The following is a 25502-nucleotide window of genomic DNA, read 5'->3' on the forward strand; positions in this document are numbered from 1 at the left end:
GGGTAGGGGCGTCTGGAAGACCGGTGCTTGCCAAACCTTGACAGATGAAATCTAATTTGACTTGGCAACTCTTCATAGGGGGTGGGATAGATTGGAAATTCATTTCACAAATATTTGTTGAGTACCTACTATGTGCCAGGTATGGTATTGAGCCAGACGCTGGAGAAAAAAGTCGATTGGTCAAGGACCCTGTTCTCAAGGGGCCTACGTTCCTAGTTTTCTATTTCTTGATAGTATATTTTATAGACAAGGAAAGCGAGGGATGTACCTGCAGCTGGCAAAACGCCAAGATGAGAACCGGCTGGGTCTTGCTAGGGATCTATGAGTGATCACTCCAGCTACGAGGCTCAGGTCGCCCCTTCCTCGGAAGCCTTCCGTGGGGCTTCTCTCTGAGTCCCGGGCTGCAGAAGCCTGCTGTCCGCTCCAGCTAGCCCTGGAAGTGCTGGCCTAGAGGCCGGCCAACCCCAACCCTGGGTTCCTAGAACTCAGGTCTTGGGCGGGGCTTGCAGCGGCCTAGCCCTGCCCCGCCCCCAGCTCGGGCTACTTGCCGAGTGCGCACGCGCAGCGGGCCGCGCTTTTCCGGGCGTCACCGCCTATCACCTAGGAACGTCGGCTGCGCGCGACGCAGTTCGCGGGATAAATGCGGTAGCGCCGGGCCTAGGAACCCTTAGGCCTGGGGCATTTGGGCTTTCGGACGTTTGGCAGGGTCGCGACCCACGTTGACCTCGTCCTTGCCTCTCGCTGTGCCATGGCGGACGAGGGGAAGTCCTACAACGGTCAGTGCCAGCCTTCGGGCGGGGAATTGAGGGATCTGGGGCCGGGGTGGGCGACCCTGGCCTTAGGCCGCGGCCCCGAGAGTGAGGCGGCGAGGGGCCCGGTTTCCGCGGGGAGCGACGGTGGCCCGGGCCGTGGCGAGACGGCCCTGAGAGCCAGGCCGGACTCGGGAGTGGGAAACCAAGTTGTTGACTCGGGAATCCTGGCGTTGCTAGGAGGCGCGGCCCGGCGGTGGGTGACGAGATTCCTTTGAACTTTGTGGGTGTTGATGACTGTCAGTTCAGTTTGGCGGCCAGACTAGCCCTTTAATGTGAGTCTGTACCTGCTCGTGGGCTGCCCGTGCCGTATTTTCTACCGCGTCTAGCCTTTCTGGCCACCCCTCTCCCTGAGCCTTTGGCTTGGGCTTGGTATTTGAGAGCCACACATCGAACTTGATGTGCTAGTCCTAACACAACACTGGGTTTTCGTCCAGGGAATGATTAGGAGCACATGACAGCCGAGGTTTGAACCCTGACTTGGCTATACCAAGCTTAAGAGAGAGAGAGAGTGTGTGTGTGTGTGTGTGTGTGTGTTAAAATGAGAGCATTCATATCAAGCGCCTGGAGCGTAGTACCTGGCACTGGAGAAAGTTCTCTCTGAATGTTAGCTGTGCCTTCTATCCATTTATTCTTTTCTTTCTACGGTCATATTTTGAGATAAATTGTTTGCAGAGTACTAGGTATTAGGCAAACCTTTTTTAGGAATCACAAATCTTTTTTAAGAAACCATGCCTCCACACTAGGAGAGAGCTATATTCCTGGGGAGTGTTCAAGGTACCGTGGTCAAGCACCCTAGCTGCCTCTAGAACCAGAGCCTGCGAATTGTCTTCTGAATTAAAAAACATCTCTCACCAAGGAAACAAAGAGGTTACTCCCAAAACTTCAGAGTGGCAGTTTGAGAACAAGACTAAAGAAACCCTTAAGTCGGTCAGAAACGTAGTATCTGTACTGTGTAGGTAAAAGAAGCATTACTTACCGAAAGCACGATTGTTTGGTTTTAGGAGACATGAGAGGTCACCATCCAAATTTTGAGAGGGGTTAAGTAGATTTAGGAGGCTGAGAGAAAATTGCAGGTTTAAATTGTGTCGTGTTACACTTTTGGGTCACTCACTTCCACATTCCTCTTCTCTCTGTAAATTCCAGTTTCTGTTTCATTTTTCTAAAACCCTATATTGTTTTCCAGTAATTTGTCCCTGATGCCAGTGTCCCACAGGTAGGATTCTTTTGACAGGGAGAGGAGTTTGTATGGAGGTGGCCCCTGTGCTGAGTATCTCGTCTGATAGCACAGTGCTGTATACTGTGATCACCACAGCAGGGCAGCTGGCCAGTCGTGTATTCTCTAAATCCTGTTCCATTTCCAACCCCAGAGCATGATGACCGCGTTAGTTTCCCTCAAAGAAGAAAGAAAGGCCGGGGTCCTTTCCGGTGGAAATACGGTGAGGGGAACCGTAGGTCTGGAAGAGGAGGTTCTGCCATTCGGTCTTCCCGTGTTGAGGAAGATGACAGAGACGTGGCAATGACTGACGCCCAGGATGTTCCTCGAGGAGTACGATAGTAAGTGACCTCTTGGTCTGGTTTGAGTTTAGCAACCCAGTTATTTATGTAGCCCCCTCACTGTCCATACGATTTCGCTTCCCACTTGGAGGAGTGAGAAATACCAGGACCAGCCAGCTTAATGGTCGAACAGCCTTAGCTGCAGTCCCAGTAACAGAGCGGAGAGGTTGTTAAGAAGACATTCCTAGTGTTCATGGACATTCCACTCCCTGTTGCCCCGCAGCAACCCCTATGCTGCCCGACCCAACCGTCGGGGTGATAGTTGGCATGATCGAGACCGCATTCATGTTACTGTGCGGAGAGAAAGAGCTCTTCCAGAGAGAGGGGGCGCTGGCACCAGCCAGGATGGAACCTCGAAGAACTGGTTTAAGATTACAGTGAGTATCTTAGAAAATAGATGGTGCAGGGGAGATGGGCACAAGATTCGTGTTTCACGCCACAAAGTCCATCTTCTCAGCTATTTTCTCCATAGCCAGCTATCTATCTTTTCTCCTGAGAACACTGTCTAGAATGCCTAAGAGCAGGTTCAGAAAAGGAGTGGAGGACAGGCAGGATAAGAAGATTAGGGGGGCCTAAAGAGACACATGGTAACTGTGGGTGAAGGAAGAATAACTCCTCTGAATGTCTCCATTTGGCTCAAGCCAAATGGGGGACTTGAGTTGCTTGAGTTCTCTGAGAGGTGGGCAAGGTATAAATAATATCTTGGAACTTTTAGAGTCAAAAGTTGGACTCTTTTGAGAAATAATAAGTTTAAATGGACAGAGAGGACATTAAGGAATCCATGTCTGGCTTGAGCCAAACACCTTTAACTGGTCCTTTCTTTAGAAACTCTCTGGAGGCTTGGCCACAGGTAGGAAGGGAGCACTGGGTTGGGTCTGCAGTTTAACCATAGTTACATGCTGTGCCCTTCTCTTCCTATCGTCTAGATTCCTTACGGCAGAAAATATGACAAGGCATGGCTCCTGAGTACGATTCAGAGCAAATGCAGTGTCCCTTTCACCCCCATTGAGGTAAGATAAGGCCCGAGTGGCTGGCTGGGCATCATGGAAGGTGGGTGAGCCAGTGGACCAGGAGCTTTTGTTTCTTCTTCTTCCAGTTTCACTATGAAAACACACGGGCCCAGTTTTTTGTTGAGGATGCCAGTACTGCCTCTGCATTGAAGGCTGTCAACTACAAGATTTTGGATCGGGAGAACCGAAGGGTGTGTGTAGAGGGCCTGGCCTGGCTGAGGCTGGGGATTGGTGTGCAGGACACGGACTGGGACTTAGGCTTCCCTGGAGTTCACCTGGCCCTTTGTGTTTTCCCTGCAGATATCTATCGTTATCAACTCCTCGGCTCCACCCCATTCTATACAGAATGAACTGAAGCCTGAACAAGTAGAACAGCTAAAGGTGAGGCAAGCTCAAATAACATGTTTCTATGCCAGTCCTACCAGCTCTCTCCCCTGCAGCATGCACACAGCACCAGGGACCACTAAGCCCTTTTTCTTCCCCTGCAGCTCATCATGAGCAAACGATACGATGGCTCCCAACAGGCTCTGGACCTCAAGGGCCTCCGTTCAGACCCAGGTATGTTGACAGCAGTAAGTCTCAGCGGGTAGAGGCAAAGGGATATCTGTTTGGCAGGGAGAGTTCCTGAATGGTTTGGTGCTATGCTGGCCTGGGCAGAGCCCTCTCAGACTTCCTTTTCTTCGCTGTTTCCTGAAGACTTGGTGGCCCAGAACATTGATGTTGTCCTGAATCGGAGGAGCTGTATGGTGGCTACCCTGCGAATCATTGAAGAGAACATCCCTGAGGTGAGGCCTTTTGTCTCATTATCCGGTGGGAGGAAGCAGGACAGATGGCACTGGGTTTTGAGGCAGATTTAGCCCCAATCCCCTTGCTGACGGTACTTCCTCTAAATTCTTCTCTCCACAGCTATTGTCCTTGAATTTGAGCAACAACAGGCTATACAGGCTGGATGACATGTCCAGCATTGTGCAAAAAGCACCCAACCTGAAGATCTTAAACCTCTCTGAAAATGAAGTGAGATCTGAGAGCTGGGTTGTTCTTTGGGTGGGGCAGGCAAAGGGTGGACAGGGCTTGCCTGCTGATGGCAAGAGGCAAGGAGGTGTCTGAAGAGACAGGAGCTAGCTGGTTGTCTTCCCTGTCTCCTTCACTCCTTTTCTCCCCATCCTTTGCAGCTGAAGTCAGAGCGGGAGTTGGACAAGATAAAAGGGTTGAAGTTGGAAGAGCTGTGTCTCGACGGAAACACCATGTGTGACACCTTCCGAGACCAGTCCGCTTACATCAGGTCAGTTGGAGCCTCTGTCTCCCCTCCTGGGGACCTTCACCCCCTGGGAGGCTGAGCTAGTGCACCCTGACCAGTGCCCGTCTGCAGGAAATGTGCAGCCCTGAGCTGGAGCCACCTGTCCTTTGGGAGGATCACATGCTCCTCCCTTTCGTCTGTCTGTGTCTCCCAGCTTTGCCCTGAGGTCTCCTTTCCAACCTTCTCACCTACCTGTTTACTGGGTCTGTGGCCTTTCTTCTTCTTCCCTGAACACAGCCTTTTCTAGAATCTCCCTACCCTTTGGTCCAGGAAGGGCATCTCCCATTGTCTACTGTGACCAGAGGGTGTCTTATATATGCCCCTTACATGGAGTTGCCTTGTACCAAGAGCCTGGTGTCCCTGGGCTGAAAGAGTCCTCCCTCCCTCCCTGGGACTTCTGCTGATGGCACCTTCCCTCTTTTGTCCTGTAATGGCCCCTCTTGTACTTTTGCCAAGAGGGACTCTCTTCTCATAGTCAACTTGCCCAAGGCTATGGCTAGGCTTTCCTGCCCATGCTGAGGCCTCATGGGGGCTGGTGCCATGTCATCTGTCTCTCTTGTCCAGTGCTATAAGCTGGGCGCTCCCTGAAGAAGAAACCTGGGTTCCCTAAGACATGTGACCAGAGCCGGGGCCCCGCCAGTAGGCGAGGGAATCCCAAGGCAGGTGCTGGGCGTGGAGGCCACGGGGGCATAGGCAACCAAGGAGACAGAGAATGGACCCTCTCGGGGATGCCACTCTTCTCTCGCCTGCCTCACATCACCCTGCTTGGCCCCAGAGGATGGCTGGTTAGCCAGAGACGGGTAAGATTCCTCAGGGAAGGAACAACCTAAGACAGGCACAGTCGCAGAGGGGCCATCAGGAGACAACTTGGGGGCCAACAGAGGTGGGGCACAGACCCTCACCCCCCCAACCTTGCAGGGGCCTGAACCTTCACCACTTCTGAGGGAGGTCTCCTGGCCCCATGGCTGCATCGCTGCCCACGCCCAGCTCAGATCGGGACCCAGGTAGCAGGCAGAGACCTGGCCAACAGCAACTGCTCCCTCGTTGCACAAAGATTTGTTTCCTGCTTCTACCTTGGACCACAGGGGAGAGGGCAGCTGAAGGAAAGGGCTGTGTCGGGAGGCCTTCTTCCCTTTTTCTCCTGCTCTCTAAACGCCTCCTTGCCTTGTAGGCCTTTTGCTTCTATGCTTCCTCTTTCCTTTATGTTCTCTGTATGCCATCCCATCTCTCCCTTGCCCCTGCCCTATTCTGCCTTTTCTCTTTCTCCTCTTTCCCTACCTCTCTTCCTTTGCCTGTGCTCTTCTGAGCCCCGCCTCACTCATCTCCCTGCCCCAACACCTGTGCCATCCCTGTGGTGTGTTCTGGTCTTGGCCATGGCCAGACCTGGCAGAACTGATGGATACCTGTTGAGGCAGCGGAGCCCCTGGGCTCCCACCCCATTCCCTCCTCCCGGGGCTGCACAGGTGAGTAGGTGGAAGGTAAGGGGGGCAGGGAGGGGAAGGAGGGCCTGGCTTAGAGCCCAGGCTGCGAGTGCTGCTCCCGCGGCGCTCAGGGTCAGGCAGAGAGAAGAGTCCGCCTTCAAGGCAGTCATTTCTGGGTGCCCCAGGTGAGGTGGGGAGTGGGGCCATTTTTCCTGGAGCTCAGAGGCTGGGGAGGGGTGAGGACGAGCAGGATGGGCTGGGCTGTCCCGCGAGAGTTAGCATACTCGCTCCTAGAGTAGCCCAGGAGGCACGGTGGCTCTGAAGCGTTACTCACTTCTGTCCTGTTCTTGACAGCGCCATTCGAGAACGATTTCCCAAACTACTACGCCTGGTAAGTCCATCACTTTTCTTATTCCCTTCCAACAAGCACAGCTTCTCACACCCCGGAGGTGTTACCTAACGTGTGTTTGTATGACCATTAATTTGGGGTCAGGGAGCCCTCCGAGAATCTGACAAAGGCTGTATCCCTTCTTCCCGAAAAAATGCCTATAGACGAAAATTGTTTCTATCAGGATTCCTGGACCCTTTCCATGTCTCTTTTACACTGATCTCTGGCCCCTCACTTTTCAATCTGCCATCTGACAACTCATCAGCCTTTTTCTCTGGTTTACACTGTCACCTTACTTGTTTTCTGCAGGATGGTCACGAGTTACCACCGCCAATTTCCTTTGATGTTGAAGCCCCCACAACGTTACCACCTTGCAAGGTGAAAAAGGGGATAGAGGTAGAACTTGTGTTGGAAGGAGAGTATTGGTTATATGTCCTAATATCTGTTTGGTTCCAGGGAAGCTACTTTGGAACAGAGACCCTGAAGAATCTGGTCCTGCACTTCCTGCAGCAGTAAGTCCCCCAGGTCCCCCAAGGCTACAGAGACGGGTGCCAGCCCCTGTACAGGTCACTCTTGGGAGCTGATGGAGCTCTTTGTGGGTCTAGACCCTGGAGGTCAGGCTTTCACTTCTGCTCTTCCCGCAGGTTCTATGCCGTTTATGACTCTGGGGACCGGCAGCGGCTCCTGGACGCCTACCACGATGCGGCCTGCTGCTCCCTGAGCATTCCTTTCACGCCACAGAACCCCGCCCGGTGAGTGTCACCTCCCAGAACCTGCCCAGGGCCAGAGGTCCTCAGCAGGTAAGGCCAGCACCTGCTAGCACCCCTGCTGCTCTGACCACCGCCTCCTTTTCCTCTTACTCCCCCAGAAGCACCTTGGCTGAATATTTCAAAGATAGCAGGAATGTGAAGAAGCTTAAAGACCCGAGTAAGTGTGTGATGTGAACAAACACAGCATGGGAGAAGGGACTGGGAAAGAATGGCACAGGGCGCAGGAGCACACGGCCGCCCCGCCCCTAAGCTTAGGGTCTTCTCCGCCCACAGCCTTGCGCTTCCGGCTGCTGAAGCACACGCGTCTCAACGTTGTGGCCTTTCTCAATGAGCTGCCCAAGACCCAGCACGACATCAATTCCTTCGTGGTAGACATAAGCGCCCAGACAGTAAGCGCCTATTGGAGGAGGGGTAGTTCAGAGCCAGGGTGAGGGTGGCCGGGGGGACTCAGGCTGACTGGGAGCCCACGTGGTAACTGAGAGTGCTTCTTTTACAGAGCACGTTGTTGTGTTTTTCTGTCAATGGGGTCTTCAAGGAAGGTAAGAATCTTGGGAGTCCTAAGTTCACAGAGTGGTCCCTCCCGCAGCAAGTGTTTCTCAGCACTCTCAGCCTGCCCACCTACCTTCTCTCCCTCTTCTTCTTTGACCTTCTCCCCTTCTGCCCCCAAGCCGTCTGCATTTGGCCTACCCTCTCCACCTGTCTTTCCTGTCTGGGGATGTGGGAAAAGCCTGAGGGTTAGGAAGACATAGATTTTGGAGTCAGACAGGTCTGAGCTTCCAGTCCCAACCTTGGTCTTGTGTGTCTCTGGGCAATTTATATCACCTCTAAGCCTCAGATGGTCTGTCTGTAAAAGGGAGTTGGTAGTAGCTGTTAGCGGTGCTGTGGGGAGCACATAATGAAGAGACTTACACAGTGCTTGACATGAGGCCTGGCCCTTGAATACTCTTGTCAGTGGGGTGATGGTGGTTATTGTTGTCCTCCCTGGCCTCTGACATTCCTCCCCACCTCTGCTCCCCTGTAAAAACATAATCCTCCCAGTCTGGTCCACTTAGGGTACTTTGTATCAGGTAAGACCATCATTTGAGAAACTTTGTAAACTTAAAGCATGGGTGACTCTCAGGGTCATTGCCATTCCATCTTTGCAGTGGATGGAAAGTCCCGGGATTCCTTACGAGCCTTCACCCGGACATTTGTCGCTGTTCCTGCCAGCAGTTCAGGGTAAATATTTGGCTCACCAGGCCCAAACCATGGCCAGCCCTCTGGGAATGGGTGGTGGTGGTGGTAGAGTCAGTCCTCTGGGTATTTTCAGAGTTTCAGAAAGGCAAGAGGGAGTCGGGCGGAGGCTCACAGGGTGGTGATGAGCTTGGCTCTGGAGTCTGACTGGGTTTTTCATCCTGGCTCCATCACTTCCAGCTAAGGGCAAGTGTCCTCGCCTTACACTGGTATAACGATATTCACTTCCTAAGTTTATTGTGAGATAAATGGGGATTACGAACTATCATGGTTTGGGGGAGATTTCTATTGCTTCTGATAACCCCATACACAGAGTCCATGGGAAAGGGGGTAAATGATAAAAAGTCATGGCTGAGAGTGGGAGGGAACTTTCTGGGTAGCAAAAGAATCTGAGTGTCTTCTATTAGAATAGGGTTAATGTTGGGAAGATGAGGTTATCCTGCTGTCTAAGGTGCTTTTTGTCCCCAAGGCTGTGTATTGTAAACGACGAGCTGTTTGTGCGGAATGCCAGCCCTGATGAGATCCAAAGAGCCTTCGCCATGCCTGCCCCCACGCCTTCCTCCAGCCCAGTGCCCACCCTCTCTCCAGAGCAGCAGGAAATGCTGCAGGCATTCTCTACCCAGTCTGGCATGAACCTCGAGTGGTCCCAGAAGTGAGTGCTGGGTGTGTGTAAGGAGTAAAGTAAACTGAGGTAGGGCTGGTAGTGAGTATTGAGGGCTCCCCAAATTATAAAAGCAGAAAGGTTTTATTGCTTAAAAAAGGAGATGGTCCACAAAAGGATTTTCTGTGTGCACAAATTAGCATAACAAAATTTTTAAAAAGGCAAAAATAAAGTCCCTTTTTATATACTGTTCTACAACTTAAATTTTTTCACTTACCCATGAATATCTTTATCACAATAAGAATTACTAGTCTTGATAATGATTCAATACTCCTTTGTAGTCGCTAGACCACTGATGGACATTTGGATTTCTGCTTTTTTTGTTTATATAGATAGTGCAAGAATGTCTATAATTGTTAGCGAACTTGGGTGAGGGTTACTATAGAATAGATTTTGAAGTGGCTTTTAGGGGTCAGCATGACTGCATTTTGCTTCTAATGGAGGTGTCTGTTCTTCCCATTACAGGTGCCTTCAGGACAATAACTGGGACTATACCACATCTGCCCAGGCCTTCACTCATCTCAAGGTGAGGTTTGGGAATTCAATGGCAAAAAGGGATCTGGACCTTTCAGAGGGTCAAGGGCAAAGGGCAGGTTGTTAGGGGTATGAGGATGGAAGACCGGAGGGACCTGGCTCTACTAACCTTTAATTTTTCTCCAAGGCCAAGGGCGAGATCCCAGAAATAGCGTTCCTGAAGTGATCCACAGTCATGCTCCAGAGGAAGCCCCCTGTAAAATAGCCCTTAGATACTCAAATCTCCTTGGCATGGTTGTCCTCTCCTCCTCTCCGGCCCAAGGCCACCCTGCGACTGTGACCGAGGAGGGAGGGCTTCTGGATGCTTCACCCCACCTGACTTCTGGAAGACGTCTGGAAGGGTTCCAGATGATTGAGCCTCACTGGTGCCCGGAAGCCAAAGCTTATTTGTAGAACTGACACTAAACTCCCCGAAGGACCCCGGAGCCCTCCCTACTTTTTAAGATAAAGAGTGTTAATTGTATTTTGTGTCGTGCTGACTAGACGGGTTTTACCCTGGCGCCCCCGGGCTCGCGGGCGGGGCTGCGGCTGCCTAGCCGCTCTGCAGTCCTCCGAGGGGTGGGGGCGGGGCGGGGGCGGGGCCGGCCAGGCCGCAAGAAGTCCCGCCCCGGGGGCGGGGCCGCGCGCACCATGGCGGCCTCCAGGCTGCGGTGGCCCGCTGGGCTGCTCGCGCTGAGGACCCTGCCCGGCCGCCGGCCTCTGCACGACGCGACCCCGCTGCGGGATGTTCTGCTCTTCGAGCACGAACGGGGCCGCTTCTTTGCCGTTCTTTGGCTGTTCTGCGCGGGCCAGGGCGTCTTCTGGGCCTCCCTGGCCGTGGCAGCCTTGGCCCGACCCCCGGTCCCGGCGCGGCCTGCGGACGCGGAACTCCCAGACCGCGGCCGCTCGGACGTGCGCTCCGCGCTCTGGCGCTACTGCCTGGCCGTCGGCTGTGGCTCCATCGGTAAGGCGTGGACTGGCTCCCCACCACGGGGACGTGGGGTGGCTGGGATGGCTGGCCAAGACCCTCTCTGCGCAGGTAAGAAGAGTAAGGGGCTCCGACCCACCTGGGTGAGCAGGCCACCCCCGCAGAATTCCGGGAACACGAGTTGGAAGGCCTTGAGCACCAAGCCTGCGGACGGACTGGGCTGAGGTCCGCCTCTCTGTGACCTTGAGCAAATTACTGAAACGGGGGGCCTGTTTTCTCGTCTTGAAAATAGGGACGAACATGTAGTCAGGTTGTTGGGAGGTGTAACACAAGATTCTGGGGTGTAAGAGGAGCTCAATAAATGTCACTGTCATCACAATTGTTTTATTCAGGGGGCACCGGAAAGGCTTCTGCTTAGCTCTCCAGTGAAAACCCCTCATCCCCATCTTTGCGCTTCCTGCAGGTACCCTGGTACTTGGTGCTGGTCTTCTCTTCTCCCTCCGCTCTGTGCGTTCAGTGATGCTGCTGGCCGGAGGGAAGCAGGTGACCTTCAGCACTCATGCCCCCTTTGGCTTGGGTGCCCATTTCACTGTTCCTTTGAACCAGGTATCCTGCATGGCCCACCGTGGTGAAGTCCCTGCCATGTTGCCTCTGAAGGTCAAAGGCTGGCGCTTCTACTTTCTCTTGGACAAAGCTGGACATTTCCCCAACATGAAACTCTTTGACAACACTGTGGGTGCCTACCGTAGCTTGTGAAGAAGCCACCAGTCACTCACCCCTCCCAGAGAGGAATAAAAACTAAACCTCAGGGATAGAGGGACAACCAGGGTGACACAAGGGGGCCCAAGATTTATTAGCAGCAAATAAAAGAGCAGTCATTCCAAGGGCAGCTATCTGACAGTTTCAATTCGTATCTGTGTAGCTTTCACTTCTTTCTCCCACCCACCCCACCTACAGTGCTTTAACACCAAGAACTTAGTACTAAAATGAAGGAAGAACGTAATATAATATACTGGTATAAAAAAGGCTGTAGAGAGGTATAGGGGGCCTGTCATCACGTTTCCCTCGTGGAGGGAAAATGAGGCTCCCAGCAGAAACGGGGCCATGTGGGAGCAGGTAGATGGCAGAGTCTTTGGCTGCGGAAAGCAAGCACTCTTTGGTTGTTCCTCAGGAATAGGAAAGGCGTGGCCCAACGAGACTGTCTGCCTCAGAGCTCCGTGCAGGGTGCCCCCTCTCCAAAGGCCAGCATGGGGCCACTTCAGACTTCCACTGCACAACCTGGAGCACCAACACCACACACCACAATCCCAGATTCACCCACGAAGAGGTCTGTGGGAGACAGGAACAAGTGTGTGAGGAATGGGGCCATCTCAAGTCCAGTTCCACCCACCCACATATCACTATGTTTGCCGTCAGGCTGACAAGCCCTCCGACTCCTCTCAGCCTCACTGTAGGGCGAAGTTCAGAACTGGTGGCCACCCTTACAACTACAGATGCTTGTGTGAACCTATCGCTGGGTCTCCACCCAGTCTCATATCCCAGGACCTCACTTCAGCATTGTGTAGGTTGGAGTAAAACTGCAAAGCGGTTCCAGGTGGTGTCCATGGAATTTTCTGGGCTTCAGAGCAGCTGTGTGAGGTCAAAGAGACAGTTGTGAGAAAGTGGGGATATACCCCAAACACTTGTGCACAGGTGCCCTTCAAGATAAGAACTCAACAGGGATAAAAAGGAGGGTTACAGGATCCCCTCTGCTTGACGGAAGATAGCCCCAGCCAGGCTTCCTTCCCTTTCCCTTTACCTATTTGTAATGTTCACAGAGACGATGGATTTGCAGAGAGAACTGGTGCCAAATCGCAGGATACAGGCAGACACTAAGACCAGGAAAGTGGCTATAGCTGAGATGGCCAGTGCAATGTGGAGTCCTATTGGTCCTCTGTAAGGAGGGAGAGAACAAGCCTTGTGGCTGAGATGGGACTCCCCCTCCCCTTAGCCTCCGGCCGTCAGAGTGGAACAGTCACCTGTGGGAGTCCTCGATGCAGCTGCTGTAGATCCAGAAGAGCACACTCAGGAGACAGTAAAGGGCCAAGAGGCCAGGGACTCCAGCCACAAAGTAGCAGAGGGATGGGGCTGAGGGTCGGGATAAGGCCAGGGAGGAGCCATTCTTGGCAGCCACACCATACAGGGGGCAGCTGCCACTGAAGGAGCCCTGTGGAGAGAAGCTGCTGAGTCCCAGGTCTCAGGTTAGTACCTCCGGGTAAAGGCTTTTATGGTGGGTGTTAGCAGATGATCTAAGCGTGGCCACCCTAGGAAGTTATTTGTGCACTGTCAGTTCCTGTTTCTGGCCTGTAGACTGATGTAGAGGGCCTGCTGGGAAAATCAAACCTGTAATGGCCAGGAGGATCAGGAAATAGATGGTGGTTATAAAACAGTGAGCTTGAAAGATGCCTCACAAGTCATGTTCCCCTTCTGCACCAGTACTACAGTGAAACCAGAACTTGTCATCTTCAGCTATCTCCAATATTTTATCATCTGTATAATAGGCATAAGAGTCCAATTTATATGGATTGTTAGCCTATGTTTATTGATTGTCCGGCTAAACACTCAAATGTAAACTATTAGCTTGGGCTGCGTTTCCTACTTGGCTATTTTGTCATCTAACACAATGTGTTACAATCAGTCATATGGTAGCCTGATCACTCCCACCACACTATGCTTTATTTCTTGGACTAACTCAGCACAACACTGATTTGAAGGATCAATGCAGGACTTGGGCCGACTTCTCTTTCAGAACAAGGACAAGATTATGCAGCAGGATCTCTAGGCCAGACTGTCTGGTGCTGTTAAGGCGTTGAGGGAATGAAGTATGACCTGAGCAGACAGAGCCACACAGCGCAACCGAAGCGATTCCTCTACGCCACGCACCAGTGCCCGCCGACCGTCACCCGGCCCACCGGCTCCAAGCGGCGGCGCGCCGAAGCCTGCCGACCGGGAAAACAATGATCTCTCCGCGTCGGGATCGGCAGCACACCGCCTACTCGGCTCGACCCCAAGGCTGGCCCCGCCCCGCAGTCACACCTGGATCCGGGTCAGCGTCGCAGCCGTCACTGCGCCGCACAGGAAGGCGGCTTGGAAGACCACAAGTTCAAAACGCTGCAGCCAGGACAGCGCCATCGCGCTCTCCCCACCTGAAAGCGCCGCCGAAGCAACCAACCGCTGAAGCCCCACCCCGTCCGGCGCAACTCACGAGTTCGGACACGTCACTTCCGAGCACGGGCTTTATTCGCAGGGCTGGGCGAGAGCCGCTTCAGAGCGGCAGGTACAGCGAGTAGTCTGAGAGCGCCCAGCGGCGGGCAGGGCGGCCGGTGCGGCCGATCATCGGCAGCTTCTGCACGTAGCGGGAGGCCGGGCTGGGCCCGTACGGCGCGGGGAACGCAGTCTGGAAGAGGCGCCCACGGCACCGTCTCCCGGCCTGCCGCCCGGCGATAATAAATCGGAAGTGCGGGGCGCCGCGCGGGGCGAAGCGGCTCTTCTGGAAGACGTCGCGGGTGCCAGCGCCGGGGCCCTGCTGCCGGGGCGCCCCCCGTGCCCGGTGCACGCGCGGCAGCGGCCTGCTCTCAGAGGCTGCAGACGCTGAAGCCGACGTGGGGCCTCCGCCTCTGGGGCTCTCGTCCCCCTGCGGGCTGACCATGGCGTTTGCCGTTAGCTGCGGCATCTTCCGCACCGAGTCCGGGGCGGCGGCCGGCTCCTTCTTGTCCCCGGGCGGCCGAGGGGTCGTGGGAGCGGGCTGCCCCGTGCCGAAGCGGGTGGCCAAGCTGTCACCGAAGAAGGCGTAGAGCTCCCGGTAGATGTCCGCCAGGGTCACCGAAGGGGAGGGATCCTCCGGCCCCGCGCCTCCTGGCGGCAGCGGGAGGCCAGACCCAAAGCCTGCCTCTGCACTGCCCCCAGCAGGAGAGTCCTGCAGGAGAAGGCTGTCCCAGGGCAGCTCGTCTGAGCGCCGGCACCCCCTACGGCCTGGGCCGTCCTTACTGGGCTCTGCTGCCTGGGCCTTCATCTTCAGCAGTCGTTCTACGGCCACCTGTAAGAGCAGAGGGACTAGGACACACAAGAACTGAAGAACATGGGCCCATCAAGTGTTCTAAAGTAAGCCAGCTGAGCTCATGCAGGGAAGGGAGGCTGGAAGGGGCTGGCACTCACCAGAATGGCTCCATAGACTTTGTGCCCATCTGCCTTAACCTGGGCATTAGATACTGAATAATCATCTAGCACAGCCTGCAAATTTGTCCAGTAAGTGGACAGGTGTGGGTACAGGACTCGTTCTACTGCCTGGAAGAGAGAGAAGGAATGCCGTTAAGAACCTGTTTGTTGCTTATTGTCTCTCAAATACTCTTTCCCATGAAAGACCTACCTTTATCTCTGATACTGGTCAGGGTTCAGTATCAATCCTCCTAAATTCCCAGCTTGGCATATTCACTTTTTTTTTTTGGAATTAAGTGCTGAGACTAAAGATCAGGTACAAAACTAGACGGTGTAAAGTGACTCCACAATCACTGACGTGTGGCAAGGGTGAGAGCGTGTAAGTAGTGCCCACGACTAAGAGATGTAGTTTGCCAACTGCTACCATATAGTTAATAAGCAAGTACTGTCCTTGCGTGGATGTAAACTGAGACTCAGTTCCCCTGCACAAAAACGAACTAATCAGAGACCCAGGCTCTGATTATATAAAATCCTGTGGTTATTTGGGGGAAAGCAATTACGACTTCACAGAAGAGGTGACATCTGTGATGGGCTTTGATGGGTAAGTTCTTTGGTTAGTCATCCACGGCCTGAGGATTTGAAAATGTTCACAAAATTGACGAGTTCTAATAAACCTTAACTGCTGACTCAAGAAACATGAAAGCTTAAATAATTCTGTAACTATAGTTAAATATAACCACAAATACCATGACAAAATTTATAGACATTCAAGGAAAAAAGCATCTCAATCTTATAAAAACAAATATAAAAATGAAATCTTCCCCACCTTCCTCATTCTGAGGCCAGTATAACCCGGATACTAAAACCATGTAAGGACTGTATATGAGGAACCTTATGATTGAGTTCACTCATGAATATAGATAATTCCTTTAAAATATAAAAACTCCTACAATTAACCCAACAGCATGTTAAAAAATGCATTATATGCCAGTAAAAGCTTTGAATTTTTTAAGACTATACCATGAGCAAATTGAGTTTATCCTAGAAATATGAAGATGGTTTACTGTTACAAAATATATACAATTAATCCCATTAATAGGTAAAAGTAGAAAAACCTTCGGATCAATTCAAAAGATACAGAAAAAGCATCTGATAAAGTTCAACATAAACTAGTGATAAAACTAGGAATATAATGTAATTAATCTGAGAAAGGTTATCTATAAACACAAAGTAAGCATCAGCCTAAATGGGAATTATTAGCACTTCTTTATTTGTTATCATTTATTAAACTATCACTGATATACAATCTTATGGTTTCATATAAACAACAGTGGTTTCAGCATTCACCCATATTCTCAAGTCCTCACCCCCTCTATTGCAGTCACTATCAGCTGTCTGTACTAAGATGCTAGTCATTGTCTTCTCCATGACGTACTGCCTTCCCTGTGACCTGCCTATATTGTGATTATTAACACTTTTAAAATTCTAAATGAGACAAGGATGACCATTATCACATGTAAAGTGATATTAGTGGTCCTAGCAATAAAATAAAAAGGAATTAAAGGAATTATGTTTAGAAAAGATTAAATATATAGCTGTCATTATTTGCACATGATATGATCTACACTAAAAATTCCAAAGAATCCAATTACAAAAGATATTTTATAGTAGCTGAATCAATGCACAAGTCAATTATTTTGCTACACCCACAAGAAATCAGTACCATAAAAAGAAGACAGCATTAGAGAATAGCAAGAATCTAGGAATAAATTAAATTAAGTAAATGTAGGTTCTTTCAGGGAAAATTATGAAATGATCATGAAAGACCCCCCCCAAAAAGTGGAGATATGACATGTTCGTGGACACGACTTACTACCATTACTGATGTCAATTCTCTCTGAAACTGATCTAACAGATTCAATATAATTCCAATGAAAGCTCAATGGCAGCAAACAGAATTTATTCCAGGTAAGCAAGAGTGGCTCAGCAGAAAAATCCATCAATATAACCTTTCATATTAACATAACTATGGTGCATAATCATTTGATAATCTCTATAGATGCTAAAAATGTATTCGACAAAGCTCAGCATCTATGAATGTTTAAAATAGTATGAGAAACTGAGGGATAAAACACAATGGGCGAGAATTTATGAAGTGGAGTATAGTAACATCTGCCATGCAGGACTTCTCAAAACATGAGACATTTATATACAGAAAGTCAGGCTACCACTGAGCCTAGCTTAAGGCAAGAATTCAGTACACAGTAGCAGCAAGCATTTTTATGATAAAAGACACACAAATACCATTTTTCCAACTACAAATGGGAGCTCTTACGGCACTGTGAGAAAGGCCAAGGTCCTCACCTTCCAGCCAAGGGCGTGCAGCCCCACCACAGCCCCATAGTGAGAGCAGAGAGGCCGAACAGGGTCTGCCAAGACCTTCTGCAAGGACAGCAGGATCTGCTGATAGAGGCCATTCACAAGGTCCCCATGAGTCCTGTGGGAGCAACATTCAGTCAGATGGGAAGGAGGCACAACATGGCCTAACCGGACTTAAGTGGCAAGGCAGAGATACAACAGCCTCTGTATGGCACACACAGCTATGTGGACAAGGTGGCCAGGGCTGACTGGCTCAGGACCTGTGGGACCAAACCCTTGGCGTATTTGTCATCCATCTGTAGAATCCCAGTCTGCCACAGTACACTGACTGGGCCTAAGAGAAGAGGCTCCCCAACCTCTCAACATACAGCCTCAAAGCCAAAAGTTTCATCCCCTCTCCCTTCCCCGACCCACTCAGCTGTACAGCCAGCCCAGCAGCTACCAGAAGATATGGCTGAGCAGGAGGGCGGCACCATCCCGCAGAGTCCAGTGGTCGTTCAACGGGTTGATGGAGGCAGCCAGTGGCTCCAGAACGCAGTAGAGGACACTGCCCACCAGGGAGCGGACATAGGGCCCCAGGCAGAGGTGTGGGTTCCGAACCAGGCTCCGTGCCACTTGCAAAAGCCGGTGCAGCTGCTCCAGGTCATGGCTTACAGATTTCACCTGTCAAAGAAGAAAGCCGTTTAGGGGGACACGAGGGTGCAGGCAGTAGCCTGCTGCTCTGAGGGCACCTGCCCAAGCCTTGAAGGCTCCTGAGTCATCTCCTCCCCACAAGCATTGTCCCCTGCACCAGGCTGGCCACTTACCCCACTGACCACATACACAAAGTAAGGCAGGAGTGCTGCGATCTTGGAGTTAGTCTGCAGGTCCTGGAGAGCAATCTGAAAAGGAAGGGGCCAGACTGCACTGAATCCAGCAGCCCCGAGTATAGATGGACATTTTTTTAAAGGACTGTGTCGCATTTATTAAACTTTAAATGTTCATAGTCTTTTTGATTCAGCAATTGTACTTATATAAATTAACCCACTATAAAAGAAACCCACACACACACATACCCACACGTAGCATGGTCTATAACAAAAAGCTAAATATAAGGACAATGCCTAACATTTTTTTACTATTTATTCAGTCATATACGGCAAGAATTTTATTGATGTAAAGCTAATATGCAACATACTGGTTTCAAGTATACAACACAGTGATTCAATAGTTACCCACATTATTAAATGCTCACCTCAATTAGTGTAGTTACCTCTGTCAACATATATATTACAGAACTATTTATATTCTCTATACTGTACTTTTGTCCCCATAATTAATTTATATTATGATTGAGATTCTGTGCCTTTTTATCCTCTTCACCTATTTCACCCACCCACCCCAACGCTTGCCCCATGATAACCACTAGTCACTTCTCAGTGTCTATGAGTCTATTGCTGGAGTTCATTTTGTTTTATATTCTTTTTAGAATCCACATATAGGTGAAATTATAGAGTATTTGTCTTTCTCTGCCTGGCTTATTTCACTTAGCATAATACCCTCTAGGTCCATCCATGTTGTTGCAAATGGCAAGATTTCTTTTCTTTTTTATGGCTGAATATTCCAATGTGTGTCTGCACCACATCTTCATGTAGTGATGGACACTATGGGTGCCTCCATATCTTGGCTATTGTAAATAATGTGGCAATAAACACAGAGGTGCATATATCTTTTTGAATCAGATATTTTGTTTTCTTTGGGTAAATACCCAAACTGGAATTACTGAGTTGTGTGGTATTTCTGTTTTTAGTTTTTTGAGGAATTTCCATACTGCTTTCCATAGCGGCTGCACCAACGTATATTTCCGGTATAAGAGGGTTCCCTTTTCTCCAAACCCTTGCCAACACTTGTTATTTCTTCCAACACATTTTTAACTGAGAAAAACAGCTGTTTTAAAGCCAGATGTTTAGTATAATACCACTTTGGTTTTTACTACAGCAATTATAGTTTATACATAGAAAAAAAGGTAAGTAGGCAGTTCCATAAGAGACTTTCACTTTCTCCTTTGTATGTTTTTATATTATAGTACTTCTATAATAAACATATGCTGATATTACTATAAAAGGGGTGGGGATGGGGGAGCAGTAAGTAAATGAGGAAAACCATCTTAGCCCTGAACCTCCATCACCTGGACCCTCTCAGCTCCTCTGGACAAAGACCCTAAGCCTAGGCGGCTGTGAAAGCAGACGACAGGCTAGCAAGGCAGGAGCTCAGCTCCCAGAACCCCATCCAGTCACCTGCACTGCACATGGGGGACAGAAGCCAAGTTCCTAAGGCAGGAATATATGACAGCAACATTCCTGATTTTGCAAGGGAAGTAACACAAACAGCCAGACGTGGGAAGACATGGAGGATGTAACCCCTCAAACAGAGAGGCCACATGGTTGAGCAGACCACCAAACTAGTCCTCATCTGACTCTGGACAGAAGAGAACTGCCCACAGGTACAGCCGAGAAGGCCCTGAGGAGCCAGAGAGGTCTGGGGACAATGGACCAGGAGCAGGTCTCAGAGCGGCCTGGCCAGGCATGCACCCTGACCTGGCTTCCCCTACTCCCTTATCAAGTTCTGGCAAATGACAGCTGCAGTGTGGATGCCTACTTGGCCCCAGGTCAACGGACACCTCAAAGAGTGGGCTCTGGAATTAAGGTGTGGGAAGCCTGACCACCTGAGCTCCTAAAGGGCCCAGCTGAACTGCCCACTCCCCAAAGGTAGGAAGGGGAGTCAGTACTGGAGGAGGGCCAGCCTCAGAGCAGCCCCTTCACTGAGAATACATCAGTCCATCAGTGTGCAGAGGATAGGAAGTAGGAATCAGGGAGAATTCCAGGGGAATTTGCAAGCTGGGCTCTGTGCCCCAGTTCAGGCCAACCCGCTCACCTTCATCAGCTGCGGATCATCTCCCAGCACAGCCCGAGTCACTTGCTGGTAGTACTTGAGAAGGTCATCAGTCAGTGAAGACACAGCACTGGGCACTGTGACGATGGGTAGGAGGTGGTCAGGGCGGAGAGCCCAGCTCTCTCCCAGCCTCCCCTTCCTGCTCCCCCACAACCGCCATCCCCACACCCCACCAGGAGCCCATTCAGGCCGGACTCCCAGAGCAGAGCCACCAGCTCCTGGGGCACAGCCTGCGCAGCCCTGACCTTGCAGGCTCTCCGCGCCTCTGTGCTCTGTACACTGCCTCCCACCCCTTCTCTGCCAGACATATCCCGACTCAGTCCTCAACCCCGAGCTCACAAGCCTCAGCAGACCCTGGAACAAGACACCTCCCCTCAGGGACCCCAGCATGCTGTGCAGTCTTCTGCGCCAGCATCCAACACAGGGCATCATGACTGGTCACAGGTTTGGGCTCCCACCTCCAACTCGGAGCCCTCTGGGAAGGGAACAGTGTCCACTTGGCATAGGGCAGGGCATCAGTAAACATCTGTCAGATGAAGACCCAGAGTGGCAGAGGCATCACCCTCAGCAACTAAGGCAGGAAAGTTCACCCACACTATGCCTTACCCGATCCTTGAGGAGCCAGGTTCCCTTTGCCATCCAGGTAGGAGACATGAACTAGAACCAGGGCAGAGAAATGCGCTGGCCTGGGGTTTTGCCCCTTGTACCACCACCCACCCCTCTGAGTTCTGCACCATTCACCAGCTGGCCCATCACCACTCTTCTGACAAGCAGGCTCCCGTCCCCAGCCCATGCAGGACCCCTGCAGTCACCTCTCACAGCCGTCTCGGCACAGCCTTTGGGGATGTTGGTGGCCAGGGCCAGCTCCACCAGGTTCACCTCACGGTCCTCAGGGAAGTAGAGCTCACCCTCCCTGATGGGGCGCAGAGGCAGCGCCTCCTGGGATCCGTACCCACACACAGCCTGAGCAAGGGAGGATGGAAGAGCCAGCTGAACCCAGGAGGGAAGAGGCCCTCTACCAACCAAGGCAGGGAGCCTACACTTGAGGGAAGCCCAAAAGCCCTGAGGAAAGGGGGGAAGCCCTGGGACTTGAGGCCCATCTCTGGGAACTTGGCTGCGGCATCCCGTGCTCACCAGGGCAAGGTGCGGAGCATGGTCACAGGTCCGTAAGGGCTCTGGGCCCCTCCGCCAGGCTGCTCTCCTCCTCCTACTCACCTAACTTTGAAAACACCACTGTCTCCTAAAATGATACTCCAAAATCTTTTTTAAATTTTTTATATTGTACATAAAATCAAGTGCACAAATCTTAGTATACAGCTTGATGAATTTTGCTATGTGCACACAGTCATAAACATGGCCTTCTTCTCTTGACTCCTACCTCACAACTCTGCAGGACGTGCGAACACCCACACTTATGCCCAGACCCGTCCCGTATACCCTCTCTTTTCCTCTCAGCTTGGCCTGACCAGAGCCTCCATTTAAACCCCAGCTTAAGTCCCCTCTCTTCCCTCACCTCCTGGCCCCCTGGCCTCCTCTCCCTTTTCTGAACTCACAGCTGTTGGGGACTAGGCGCCACCCCCGGCACCTGTGCTGCAGCAGCTGTGAGCTTTCCTTGTGTGTGCACTTGGACTTCAGATATTGCTGCACTGCCAGCCCTGAGCTGGGCACGGAGATGAGCTCATGGCAGCTGAGCCCTCTGCAGCCTACACCCCACTCACCTCCACACTGCTCCATCTGAGGGCCCTGTTGAAATCCTCGACGGTCAGCTTCCGCCGTTTGGTGTGTTTCATGAACTGAGAGCTATTCTGGGGAGAGGAAGGAGGAGAGGAACAGAGTCAGGGGACGGCACAGGACCCCCAGTGAAGAGGCAGCCTGGGGAGCAGACAAACAGGGCACCAGACCAGCAATCAGAAAACCTGGGCTCCAGCTCTGCTCTTACGCAAACAAGTCCCAACGTCACATTCCATCTTTACGTCTCAGTTTCTCACATGCAGAATCTGAATATGAAACTGCTTGGCCTGCCCAGTGGGACTGTTGGGAGGAGCGTATACGATGCCCAGCAAGCGCTTTGCGTGCTAGAAGGCAAGCTGGCTAGAAGGGGAGCCCTGGAAAGGGCAGGACTACTGCCTCAAAGCACAGAGCAGGTGCCTGATCTACTTGCTGACTGAATCCCTGTGGGAAGGGTAGTCAAAAGGAGGACCAGACATGGGGGACTGGAAGTCGGGGGAAGGGTACCTGAGTGGCCTCCCTCAGGCGGTAGCACACATCCTCTGCGAGCAGGGCTGCCACCTCATCGCTCAGCTCCAGGCCTGTGCTCTCCGCCATGAGCCGGACTGACTCCCGTGGGATCTCCACAAACCGCCGCTCTTCTCGCTCTGACATGGCCCCGATGGAGCTGGGAGTGGGGAGGAAGGTCTGAAAGGCCACGCCAGTTGCCCGGAGAGCCCAAGAGCCTACCTCAAGTCCCTTAGACCAGTTTCACTGCTCTTGCTCCAGAATTTTTGAACAAGGAGCCACAAAGGCTCTCAGTGTCCAGGTGGGGAAACTGAGGCTCAGAGCAAAAAACAGCCTTATGCTGGACCAGAGGTCAGATTAACAGTGATGCCTGAGAAAGTATCTGGCCTTGGGGTCCACAGAATTGCCCTGCAACTTCCTACCTGTACTTGAGTCCTTCATCAGTCTGAGGCCCGGTGCCTTAAATTATAAAACAGAAGCAATGATTCTGCCCCCCTTAATGCACAGGCTGCTCTGAGGATTAAATGAAATGAGGTTAAGAGATAGCCGTGGACTAGAAGCCTGCACAGATGGAAGATGTTACCATCATTAATTATAAGCAAAACTTTGTCTTCTTCCTTCTGATTCTTGCTACGACCTCTACCAACTAAATTCTAATGAAAACACTACTTTTATCCAGACATTCCCTGCTCACACATCTGCAATACTTCCCCACTGCTTATAAAAGGAAAGTCCAGTCTCCCCGGCTTCACATTATGTGATTGGTCCCAAATCCCCACAGCTGTCCCAGCTGATCCCTCCTCCCAGTAAGCCCAGCCCAGTACCTTCCAGCCAGCCTCATGCTCACCACCAGTGTACGGGCTGGTCTGTCTCCCACTCCACCACAAGCCAACCCCCTCCTCTTTGCTCAGAAAAACCCAGTCTCTCCTTTGAGGTCTTGCTGCCCCACATGCCATCTGGGCCTGTCACGCTTATAGTGGTTGGGCTTTTTTGCCCAACCATGTGTCCAGTCTTCCCCAGTTTGACTTCAAGGCCTAAAAGTAGGAACTTGCTCTTCCGTTCGCAGGGTATGGCAGAATAAAAACGGCTGATGACTGATTTCATACACAACTAGAAGGTAGGCTCACACAGACCTAAGTGAGACCTCAGCACCACAGGCAGCAAGGCCCAGTTCCACGGTGACCCACCCAGACCCACTACTGCTTCTCTGGCAGGGTTCACTGGGTCACCAGTGACCTCCAGGTTCCTAAATCCAATGGGCACCCTACATGGCCTACCCACAGCATTTCTCTGAATGGTGCCCCACTGCCTTTGGAATGAGAACAAACCTGTACCATGGCTCCCAGGCCCTGCACCTACTGCAACACCCCTTTCTGTGCTTTTGTGCTCGGCATTCCACGCGTGGCTTTTCATTTCCTCAGAACACCTTATTTCAGGACATTTATGCATTCTGTTTCCTCTACTTGAAACGCTCTCCGGCCAACCCCCTCCCCTACCCCATCCCGTTCTCTAATGAACTCCTGGTCACTCCTTCTGGTCTTAGTTCAATTGCCATTTGCTCAAAGAAGTCTTTTCAGACCCTCACAATATCCCAGTACTTTGCCTTCAAAGGAGTTATCACAGTTTGTAATTATACATTTGTGTAACTTTCTGATTAACACCAGCCTCCCCATTAGATTGTAAGGATCATGCAGCAAGGATCATGAGTGTTTGCTCACCTATGCATCCCCAGAAGCGGACACAGCGTCAGCACATTGTACGACCTCAATAAACACTTGCTGAAAAGAACGAATAAAGAATATTTTTCTGCGCACAACATACGATGCTTAAGACACTCGGCTAGGACTTCGTTTCATCCTCATTAATAATGATAGGTAATATAGAAGTATTTATCAGAGAGGTTAAATGTTTAATGACTTGTCCATGATCGTCCCGCGAACACTAAGTAGGAAGCAGGGCCCCAAACTCTTGTTCTTAATCAGGAAGAGGGGACTGTGTAGGGAACAAAGCCTGGATCCCAGCCGGAAGACTTGACGCTGGAGACCCGCCAACAGATCATCGTTAAAGCTTCCCTTTCCCCATCTGTAAAATAGAACCATTAAGTACTGCCCACGCAGACGGCGAGGAAGGTGCTTCTCTATTATGTGCCCATATTAAGACCCACAAAGTCCCGGCTCTGACCAAGGTCTCCCGCTCCTCAACCTCCTCTCCTCCACATTCCCAGGCACTAGGCACACTGGTAAGGAGGCGTGGGAACTCACTTCCACCGGCCTCGGTACTGCGCATCCTCCCACCCAGCCTCGCTACATCCCAGATCCAGAGGTGTTGGAGTGGGGTGGAGGTCAGGGGTTACGGAACTCAGGTCACGTGCTCGGCGAAGGAGGCGGGCCACCAGAGGAGCGGGCGCTGAAGTAGGTGCGCGACCCGCAGCAGAAAGGGTCCTTGGGCCTGCGAGGACTTGCTCACCTGAGGGTTCCTGTCGCCGCGGAGGCAACTACCGAGACTGCGGCGGCGCTTCCCACTTACTGAGCTCACACTTAATTCCCTCTCGGCGCCCAGGCCCCGCACTCCAGGACTACAGCCAACCAGCGAGCGCCTTGCGAAGTTCCCTCCCCGCAGGGAGACTGCCGCCACGCGATTGGCCACTGTGAAAACGCCGTGAGTGACCAGGAGCGCCGGGGGGTCACGTGACAGGGGAGACTCGTTCCTCTTAAAGCAACAGCTCTAGGGAGCTTAGCGAGTGGGTGTGCATTGTTTGGTGTACGTTTTAATAAGCGTGTTCTCAAGGAAGGCATCCCATTCCATTCTCTTGTCTGCTCCTGAGTTTCCGAACACCTGCGCTTATGCGAGGTTAGACTTCGGTGACTGGCTTTAGTTTTCCTGCCCGCTTGGTGTGGCCCAACTTACCCCTCCATCCCCTGCCACTTCCCCTTCCCGAAGGATGCCTAGAGCTCTGGGAAGGTATTCTCTGCGGAAAGAGCCTGCTGACTGGGCCAAACCCACGCGCGAGTTCCAGATTCCAGGGCTGTGCCCCTTCGTACAGCCTACCTCATCACCTGCCTGGCAGATCTTGATTGTTTTACACGCATACATCTTCCCGAGTTTGGGCAGTTCTTAATTGAGAAGCAAGTGGGCTTAGTAAGTAAAAGTGGTATTTGGAGTCAAAACAACCAGGG

At 51.7% G+C, this 25502-nt stretch overlaps 4 protein-coding genes across 5 annotated transcripts; 2 read left to right on the forward strand and 2 right to left on the reverse strand.

The window, feature by feature from the left end:
- The first annotated feature begins 580 nt into the window (after positions 1-580).
- Positions 581-10143, forward strand: NXF1 (nuclear RNA export factor 1). Its single transcript, XM_017654601.3, has 21 exons — positions 581-776; positions 2180-2366; positions 2590-2743; positions 3293-3376; positions 3463-3567; positions 3677-3757; positions 3865-3934; positions 4073-4161; positions 4283-4390; positions 4549-4658; positions 6449-6485; positions 6792-6860; positions 6939-6994; positions 7127-7234; positions 7351-7409; positions 7526-7641; positions 7749-7791; positions 8398-8470; positions 8955-9137; positions 9612-9672; positions 9808-10143. Exons 1-21 carry the CDS (start codon positions 749-751, stop codon positions 9844-9846), a joined length of 1860 nt encoding a protein of 619 aa, XP_017510090.3. The 5' UTR covers positions 581-748; the 3' UTR covers positions 9847-10143.
- A 129-nt stretch (positions 10144-10272) lies between these two features.
- On the forward strand, positions 10273-11498 carry TMEM223 (transmembrane protein 223). The gene is made up of 2 exons (XM_017654550.3): positions 10273-10623; positions 11051-11498. The coding sequence occupies exons 1-2, from the start codon at positions 10311-10313 to the stop codon at positions 11341-11343; spliced, it is 606 nt and encodes a 201-aa protein (XP_017510039.3). The 5' UTR covers positions 10273-10310; the 3' UTR covers positions 11344-11498.
- Positions 11417-13853, reverse strand: TMEM179B (transmembrane protein 179B). Its single transcript, XM_017654600.3, has 5 exons — positions 13663-13853; positions 12606-12793; positions 12386-12520; positions 12138-12216; positions 11417-11916 (listed from the first exon to the last, which is right to left on the reverse strand). Exons 1-5 carry the CDS (start codon positions 13756-13758, stop codon positions 11755-11757), a joined length of 660 nt encoding a protein of 219 aa, XP_017510089.3. The 5' UTR covers positions 13759-13853; the 3' UTR covers positions 11417-11754.
- TAF6L (TATA-box binding protein associated factor 6 like) lies at positions 13849-24973 on the reverse strand. Of its 2 annotated transcripts, none has more exons than XM_017654598.3 (12): positions 24793-24973; positions 24045-24104; positions 22327-22486; positions 21810-21896; positions 20904-21054; positions 20698-20748; positions 20074-20168; positions 17967-18041; positions 17603-17823; positions 17146-17278; positions 14782-14910; positions 13849-14662 (listed from the first exon to the last, which is right to left on the reverse strand). In XM_017654598.3, exons 2-12 carry the CDS (start codon positions 24050-24052, stop codon positions 13892-13894), a joined length of 1881 nt encoding a protein of 626 aa, XP_017510087.1. In that variant the 5' UTR covers positions 24053-24104; positions 24793-24973; the 3' UTR covers positions 13849-13891. The 2 variants fall into 2 exon arrangements, with proteins under 2 accessions (XP_017510087.1, XP_017510088.1); XM_017654599.3 differs by lacking the exon at positions 24793-24973 and adding an exon at positions 24588-24713.
- Between the last annotated feature and the right edge of the window lie 529 nt (positions 24974-25502).

The sequence above is a fragment of the Manis javanica genome, chromosome 11 (genome assembly GCF_040802235.1).
Source record: "Manis javanica isolate MJ-LG chromosome 11, MJ_LKY, whole genome shotgun sequence".
Lineage (NCBI taxonomy): Eukaryota > Metazoa > Chordata > Mammalia > Pholidota > Manidae > Manis > Manis javanica.

Excerpts from the sequence above, each read along its gene's own strand:
- NXF1 (XM_017654601.3), top strand. The coding sequence starts at position 749 with ATGGCGGACGAGGGGAAGTCCTACAACG. Across the intron at positions 6,486-6,791 it reads TTCCCAAACTACTACGCCTG|GATGGTCACGAGTTACCACC; the intron begins GTAAGTCCATCA and ends TGTTTTCTGCAG. Across the intron at positions 7,410-7,525 it reads GAAGAAGCTTAAAGACCCGA|CCTTGCGCTTCCGGCTGCTG; the intron begins GTAAGTGTGTGA and ends CTCCGCCCACAG.
- TMEM223 (XM_017654550.3), top strand. The coding sequence starts at position 10,311 with ATGGCGGCCTCCAGGCTGCGGTGGCCCGCTGGGCTGCTCGCGCTGAGG. Across the intron at positions 10,624-11,050 it reads CGTCGGCTGTGGCTCCATCG|GTACCCTGGTACTTGGTGCT; the intron begins GTAAGGCGTGGA and ends CGCTTCCTGCAG.
- TMEM179B (XM_017654600.3), bottom strand. The coding sequence starts at position 13,758 with ATGGCGCTGTCCTGGCTGCAGCGTTTTGAACTTGTGGTCTTCCAAGCC. Across the intron at positions 12,794-13,662 it reads CGACGCTGACCCGGATCCAG|GGCTCCTTCAGTGGCAGCTG; the intron begins GTGTGACTGCGG and ends TTCTCTCCACAG. Across the intron at positions 12,521-12,605 it reads TGCATCGAGGACTCCCACAG|AGGACCAATAGGACTCCACA; the intron begins GTGACTGTTCCA and ends CCCTCCTTACAG.
- TAF6L (XM_017654598.3), bottom strand. Across the intron at positions 21,897-22,326 it reads GCCTGAGGGAGGCCACTCAG|AATAGCTCTCAGTTCATGAA; the intron begins GTACCCTTCCCC and ends TCCTCTCCCCAG. Across the intron at positions 14,663-14,781 it reads AAGTCTATGGAGCCATTCTG|GTGGCCGTAGAACGACTGCT; the intron begins GTGAGTGCCAGC and ends CTGCTCTTACAG.